Below are 8,390 nucleotides of genomic sequence, written 5' to 3'. Positions count from 1 at the left end.
ATCCACGCCACCCCGAAGCGTGGCGAGCGCAGCGGAACGTGTCCTCCGACCTTTTCATACCACCACTATCCACGTCGGCGAGTCACCGAGCCCGAAGCGCGGCGAGCGCACGCGGATTACTTTACATATATTCCGCGTCCACTCGCCACGATTCGGGCTCGATGTGGATAGTGGGGGTATGAAAAGGTCGGAGGATGCGTTCCGCCACCGCTCGCCACGTTTCGGGGTGGCGTGGATAGTGGTGGGGTATGAAAAGGTCGGAGGATGCGTTCCGCCACCGCTTGCCGCGCTTCGGGGTGACGTGGATAGTGGTGGGGTATGAAAAGGTCGGAGGATGCGTTCCGCCACCGCTCGCCACGCTTCGGGGTGGCGTGGATAGTGGTGGGGTGCCTAAAACATCATTGTATATCATACAATGATATTATTGTATAGCTCATTTAATGGCATCGCACACCCTCTAAAATTGCATGCGATTTTGCGGTAGATGCGATCCCCCGGGGCTAATAGAGCAGTGAATAAATTACATAGGAGCATCGCATCACACAGCCCTTAAAATGGCCCATGCGATGCGATTTTCCTACGCAGAATAACCCACTAAGCAAATAACTTAGTGGGCGCCCAACTAACATATAAGCACCTATGCATTGCATTACATTTGCATTAGTCCCCCCTGGAGTCACTTACAGTATAAATTACTGTAGGATTCGCTGATTTGAATTCTCCTATCCTGGTAACTATGAAGTGAGTCACGTTTGGATTTTATGGACACTGGGACCCTGGTGGTTGAATAGATTTATCCAGCGTGCTGTATATTAATCGCCGGGGTGATAGCGATGAGCTATCGCTATGGAGGAGCAATCCGGTGAGATCGCTTAGAACATGCCCAGGGATTGCAACGTGTGTGGGCACCATTGGGGTACATTATGCTTTATATAGATTTTATGATCAATTGATGCTGTTTTGCGGTGTTATTTATTTATTTTTTTAATCATTGTAACGCAGATCAGACCGTGCTTCACATTATAGCAATCCTTCCAGAAAGATCTACCAATCAGTGGCGCAGAAGAAGATTCCCCTGGAAACGTGAGCTTGCATTCCAATGTACGTCCGCTACTTGTGAGATGTGTCATTGCTGGTATGACCGTAGTCCCCTGTGTGTGTTACCGGTAGCTGAGAGCAGCAGTACTGCGAGTAAGGGAGCGCCGTGCTTTGGGGGAAGGTTCATACATGTTTTAGGCACACGTTCTCTTCTGGAACCAAAATATGACAAACTTATTAAACTCCTGATTGATTGCGCTCCTGTTGTTCCAAATCCATTCCAATCTGTTCTGTTACCATTGTCGGATGCTGCTAATCGGCGACAGCTGGCCAAGGGACGTCTGTTTCCCCATTGGCTGCGTTCTTGTTTTGTTTATTTAATTCGCACCCGTTGCGTTTATTAATAGGGCGTTTGCAGATTCTCTACATTTATTTTGGGAGTTGTAATTGCACTGAATGTTTTAATTGAGATCACAGATCAGATTGTAGATCTTTTCCCATACACTGCAGATCATTTCTCCATCGTTATTATGATGAAAATCTGCCGCAACCTAACTCCCTTATACAGTCTAAGGTTCCGGACCATCGAATGCCAGATAATCGGTGGTGTGCTACGTGAAAGTCTTCCAAAATAGAATCTGCACTTTGGAGAAAAAAAAAAATATATATATAATTTGTATTTTTTTTTTTTAAATAATTTTTATATTGAGTGTGCATTAGATGTTCCCCCATTTCCACAGGGCATATGAAACTGCCCCCAATCAGCTCTGCATTTAGAAAATAAGCTTTAAATGTTCTATCAAGCCATCCCATAAATTGTTTGTTTCTGCAGAGTGCTGCGCCATAGTCCTAAAAATGAAAAAGAAAGGGTCTGAAGCCAGTGTTAACCGCAGGAAGTCCAACAATCCTCAGCGGGTGTCTGCAGCCTCAGCCGGTACATCTCAGGGTAAGAGGAAGCGTCTCTTATAAATAACGAAAGCTAAAGGAGATGCGCGGGACTGAGCTCGCTGTGGTGACCAGTAATGTGTCCAGCGCTTGGAGACTGATAAACTCTGTTCTTTGTCTTCTATCTAATTTAAACCAGACACAAGCCAGAGAGTGCCACCACCCATACGGAGGCGGTACCGCCCTGGTACTCAGGCACTGATGGAAATACGCGAGTACCAGAATTCAGTGGTGGTGCTGATCAGGAAGGAACCGTTCCACTGCCTGGTGAGATGGTGTTGCCTGTTCTGCATCTAACAGTTCCCCCTCCTCTGTGCTCTGCTAGTAATGTCTGCTTTTTCTGTTTAGGTGGGAGAGATCGGCATGAAGTATTACCGCGGTGTGCCGTTAAGCTGGCAAAGCCAAGCGCTGATGGCATTGCAGGAGGTAAGGCTTATTAGCGGCGTAACCGCTCGCTGCATTCTGTTTGGGATAGTCTTAGAATGATGTCTTGTACTAAGATCAGATGCGGCCATGTATACCTCACCCATATCCTGGCCGTGTTCTGCTCTGTATACCCCATCACGTGTCACTAGAATCAGCGCTAATGATCGATCTCCATCATAGCCATCAGTTGCGATTCGGAATGGTTTAAAGCACCAGCAAACAAGCTGAAACTTAACAAATCCTCAGGTTTTTTTGAAAAAATCTGTGGCGCTACTATAATAGGAATTCGCTCGTCCTGGGTATTTGGGATATTTCCCCTATCCCTAGTAAGCGAGAATAATGAATGTAAGATATACTCAGGATTTAAGCGCTTTCCTTACGGACTTTAAGAAATTTCTACTCCAAATTTTTATAATATATATAGGCAAGTGTGAAAAATAATCATGTACTTCCCTTCCAGATGGTGTAGAGTCCTTTGTCTATTATCTTCTTTATATGACTCCTCAGTTGTTTTATATGAAATGAGAGACAAAAACATACACCATCCAATGTGTAGATTGGTTTACACAAATATGAAGACATTTTTCAATGATGGTTTTTTCAGAAGTGGGTTTGAACAAATGCGTACCCAACTCACTTAAAAAACAGCTTTACACACATATAATGGTATCTTTGGGTTTAGGGTAGCATACCCGTACTCACGAAGCGATCAGCTGTACAACACGACAAAAGGTATCTTTCTCCCGGGGACTTGGATCAAACAAATTTTATTCCACAATACAGCTCATTGACAAATATATAGATAAAATACCCAGGATACAGGCAGTGTCAATACCGGAGACAACACTCAGGTACCCAAGGGTCCGGACCTGGGACCTGTGTGGGCCTCCAATCTCACAAATACCTGCTTCTCTGGTGATAGAACACTAGTCCAGGATCAACATGTTTCGAGAACTGAGTCTCTTCTTCAGGTTCCTGGCTAGTGTACTGCTTATGCTCTTTATTTATACCCTGTCGTCCCAGGGTTTACGGTTTTCTAAAACCGTAAGTGCATCTTCCGTGTATATAATGTAACAGTTCCATTGAAAAAACTCCTCTTACTGCGCCAGGTAGTTCCTCTCCCCCCCGTTTATAATGAATTTAACTAGACCGCTTGTCTCCAGATGTCAAACCAGTCAGGAGAAGACGCGGTGTCCTCCGTTCTTACAGCCGCGATGGACGTCACTTCCGGTCCACGCGGTTTTGCCAGAAGGAGATGTACGTCTTTGGAAGGGTTCCCCGGCGTCTCTCCGATTCCCGCTTTTTTACTCAGAATGTTTGTAGTATTGTATCCACGTGTTCAACATCTTCCACGCCCATATATTTTCATCTTTTGGTACTGCGTTATTGGAAATCTTCTGTTTATAGGTGTCAAGTATAAAGTGCTATTGCGTGATTCTGAGAAAGATATATGCATATATATGCAGATACATATATGCAATAATAAAAAAAATTTTAGGTAAAAAATTTATGGAGTAAACATTTTTTGGATACAAAAACTAAAGGAACCACTTAAGTTCAAAATCGTGGTTTAAACCAAGCGGAGTTAGAGTTTTAAGCTTGTAGATGAGTTTCATCAGCTCTCGCCAAATTTTCTTCAATATTTCTGCTTCTCCAGCTGCCCAGATTTTTTTGTAGGCCCACAATTCTTCTGATAGAATTTGTCGAACACTGGTGAGTCTCTAAAAAGTGTTTCGACAAGTGGTGTGTTGAGAGGCCTTTCTTAATATTCCTGAAGTGCTCAGCAATTCTCGTTTTGAGAGGCCGTGTGGTCCTTCCTACATATGACAAACCACAGCAACATTCAGTCAGATACACCACATTTGATGTTTCACAAGTTATAAAGTCTCTGATCTTAAAGGTGACATTATTGACCAGGACCTCTGTGGTTTTTGACAATATTGTTGAGACTTGTTTACACCCGATACATGATCCACATCGATGAAACCCTTTTGTCCGTACCAGATTCTTCCTCTCTTCTGGGAGTGCACTGCGTACTAGATGATTTCTTAAATTATTCGATTTCCTATAGACAAATTTCGGTTTCTTAGGAATTAGATTCTTCAATACAGGGTCTTCTTGTAGCAGATGCCAATGTCTATTAATAATTTTTTCGACTTGCTTGTGGTTCCTGTCAAATTGTGTAAAAAAAGCAAACTGGAGAGTATTGGAATCTTCTGTTTTCTTTTCGCTAGAGATCTGCCTATCATTTCCTTTCAATATAGTGTATCTATTCCTTTTCCCAATTTCTTCCATGGTTCCCAGGACTTCCAATTCTTCATATCCCTTCGTTACAAATTCGGATTTGAGTTTCAAATTTTGATGGAGTAAAGTTTCTGGGTCACTGCAGTTCCTCTTTAGGCGCAGGAACTGGCTCTTGGGGACTCCCTTTAGCCATGGGCGATGATGTTGGCTGTCTGTAGGTATGAACGTATTAACGTCGGTAGGTTTGTGGTAGGTTTTAGTGTGTAGTATTTCTCCCACTGTGTATATGGTAAGGTCCAAAAAGTTCACTGCCTGTCTACTGATCGTAAAGGTGAATTTAATATTATGGATGTTATGATTTAACGACTCAGTGAATTCCTTCAGTTCAATTTCCGTTCCCTCCCATATTAACAACACGTCGTCAATATATCGACTCCACTTGACGAGTTTACTACCCCAAGCTATGCTATCATAAATAAAATCTTCTTCCCATCGGGCCATGAATAGATTAGCATAGCTTGGGGTGAATTTCGTGCCCATGGCCGTCCCTCTTAACTGCAGGAAATACTTCCCTTCAAAATAAAAATAATTGTTATGCAGAATATAACAAGCTGAAACTTAAGCAGGCTGGCCGTCTGCTTCACACACCTGAGTACAGTGGGGATCTGCAATGCCTTCAAACTTACAGCGGCGTGCCCATGTTTTGAAGAGCGGTGCCGAGTTTCACCCTCTAAACATTGCAGCATGTCAGCAATCCTGCAGCCAATGGGGGGGCTGTGAGCGACATCCCAGGATTGGGTCTGTGTGCAAATAGGCACATAGTATATCCCGTACAGGCCACTTACAGATGACTTCAGTGGGCATGATGCCCGTGTTCAGCCCCAGTGCAGTCTCACTGTACCAGACAACCCCTATATACACCACTATAATTAGAATTCCCAGCTCAGCTCCGAGCTCATTAGACAGACACGCATTACACAGCGACCTTTCTCAAGGCATAAAGGAATGTTCAAAACCAATACTCCTGATAACACTGTTTGTTGTGAAGACTTAAAACAGACGAGCGATTGCTGGATTAATAATGCAGACGCCATATTGGAGAGTGTGAGTAGTGCGCACACCCACAGATACGCGTGCTACTCTGATGTTCGGAAATCGTCCCTCTATTGTGAGATTTCTCGCAGTTCCCTGCTGCAAACTGGGAGCGGGATAAGGGGGGCAGGATAGGCAGGTTCCGGAAACGGGGGGCGTTTTCTGAGAGCTCCCAGGTCTGGATCTTCCAGCACAGATTTCCTGGCCTCTGCTACAGAACAGCTTGGGCCAATATGACCAGCCTCGGGTTCCGTCAGATTGACCATGTTTTTGTGCAGTGATCCGTTGCAGCAGTGGATCACAGAAGTCGGTAGGAGGTGTTTATTGACACAAGGGGTGAGATTTAATAGGATGAGAGATACAGAAAGTGAGAGATTTGGGAAGAAATCTCCAGTTTTTTTAAAGCAGCAATCATTTACACTGCAGAACCAGTTGGATTTTGCAGTGTAAATGATTGGCGCTTTAAAAAAAAAATAAATGGAGATTTCTTACCAAATCTCTCACTATCTGAAGCTCTCACCCTTTTAAATTTCACCCAAGATACCTCCTACAGCACTACAATTAGTATTCTCTAAGGCTGTGTACACACGGGGGCGATTTTGTCTAATATCGCGGGAAATATGGTCGCTGAGTGACCATATTGCCCGCGATGGGAGTGTGCACCGGCGATATATATCGCCAGGTGCGCGCTCCCGTTTTCTCCCCCGTAGTGATCGCTGGTCGCAGGAACATGCTCCTGCGACCAGCTGATTTCCACTGCTGGGCTCCCCCGGCAGTTTATTTTTCTTCAGCGACCATCTCTGGTCGCTGATGCAAACGGGACACTGAGCGGTATATCTCTCATCGCGAGCGATATATCGCTCAGCGATATATCCCCCCGTGTGTACGGGGCTTATGTCGCACAATCGAGGAAATTACACAATGAAGATAAAGGCGCAAAGCGGAGGTAAAAAAAAGTAGCAACACAAAGTGCAAGTACGCACCGCTGGGATTGGGCTGTACGTATGAGGGCATATCTGTGTGAATGAATGATTAATAGCGGCCTACAGAATTTATGGGGAAATAAGATCTGTTTGCTCTGTTTGACCATGTATTGCCTTTCAGTTTCTGTGTCTGTAACTATTTATTCTTATCTATGAATCTTATTAGGGATAAGGGCCTAATTCATTATGAATCGCTAATCTGAGAAGTAGGTAGCCGCCACCCAGGAAGAGGAAACACCCCGATTACTGCTATCCCCCCGCAATCTATACGCCAGGACAGGCCAGCCGGTGGCTCTCCAGATGTTGTGAAACTACAAATCCCAGCATGCCTTGCCACAGTTTTAACACTCCCTTATAGAAAAACTGTGGCAAGGCATGATGGGATTTGTAGTTTGACAACATCTGGAGAGCCACAGGTTGGTCAGGCCTGCTATACGCAAATCCCGGAACATGGAAGAGACTAATCTGTGACTGACACAGGCTGAATGAGGCCAGTGAAGATGTCACAGACCTGCGGGTTTTTTTCGGACCCCATCCAGAAATAGTCTGGTTTTCACCCCAAAACAGCAGCTTACCGACGGTCAATATCCAGCTGCATTGTGTTTACGATTATACGTGTTTTCTGACGCTATTTTTTCCTTGCGCCTGTGCATTGTGTACGGTCTGAATGCGCAGTCCGATAATCACTCTGCTTTGTGAATAAGTAGCGATTCATGCTGACTTAAGCCCGAAGTGCCTTTTCCTGTGTAACCCTCTGGTTTCAGTGTAACCTCTCTTTCTTAGGCAGCTGAGGCCTACCTGGTATGGCTTTTCGAAGACGCTTACTTATTCAGTGCCCGTGCACAGAGGGGCACACTGCACGTGAAGGATATTCAGCTCGCACGGCGAATTAGAGGGTGCCACCTCGGACTCGGATAGCACAATGTTGAAGTTTTCAGTTTCACGTTTGTTGTCGATGGTGTTTTATTCCCAGTTTATACACCGTCGCAGGAGGTAATTTATGACCTCTGATAATCCTGTTGCAGAGCGCGGACATCGAAGCTCTGGGTTTTTGTCACGTTGACATGGAGGTTTACTGTTATTCTGCAAGTTGATATGGTTATTACTTGTTTTTGTAACCTGACAATAAAAATGTTTAAAAAAAAAACGAAAGTCTATAGAAGTAATTAACATATTGTGCATTAATCTTATGAAGCATCTCCCTTGTGTATCAACTGTTAATGTGTGCACTATAACAAACCGGTGGATAATGCAGTTGTTACACTATATTCGTTACCTTATAAAGCATACAATTCGTTAACACTAGCAACGGCTAGTTGCCACTTTAATTTCAGCACTGGTTAGTTCAGTGTGTGTAAGCTCTTTCATTCACAGGCTATGGGAACTGGTTGTAAACCACATTAGTATATGAATAAACTTTGCTCACTCCAGGTACAGTGACCTTAGCAGATTTTAACCCTTATACAGCTGTATGGAAATGAAGCCCCACACTTAGGGCCTTATTCTAGCTCACTCTTTCTGACAAAATCCTTCTTAGATGGACAAAACCATGTGCACTGCAGGGGGCCAGATGTAAAATGTGCAGAGAGAATTAGATTTGGGTGAGTTATTTTGTTTCTGTGCAGGGTAAATACTGGCTGCTTTATTCTTAAACTGCAATAT

The 8,390-nt window shown here is 44.2% G+C and overlaps 1 protein-coding gene across 1 annotated transcript; it reads left to right on the top strand.

The window, feature by feature from the left end:
• The first annotated feature begins 1,001 nt into the window (after positions 1-1,001).
• LOC146036752 (histone H3-like centromeric protein A) lies at positions 1,002-7,845 on the top strand. The gene is made up of 5 exons (XM_083160641.1): positions 1,002-1,101; positions 1,871-1,984; positions 2,123-2,250; positions 2,332-2,409; positions 7,512-7,845. The coding sequence occupies exons 2-5, from the start codon at positions 1,894-1,896 to the stop codon at positions 7,644-7,646; spliced, it is 432 nt and encodes a 143-aa protein (XP_083016767.1). The 5' UTR covers positions 1,002-1,101; positions 1,871-1,893; the 3' UTR covers positions 7,647-7,845.
• The last annotated feature ends 545 nt before the right edge of the window (positions 7,846-8,390 follow it).

The sequence above is a fragment of the Crinia signifera genome, chromosome 9, assembly GCF_055691185.1.
Source record: "Crinia signifera chromosome 9, ASM5569118v1, whole genome shotgun sequence".
Lineage (NCBI taxonomy): Eukaryota > Metazoa > Chordata > Amphibia > Anura > Myobatrachidae > Crinia > Crinia signifera.
This window is presented reverse-complemented; position numbering and strand designations above follow the sequence as displayed.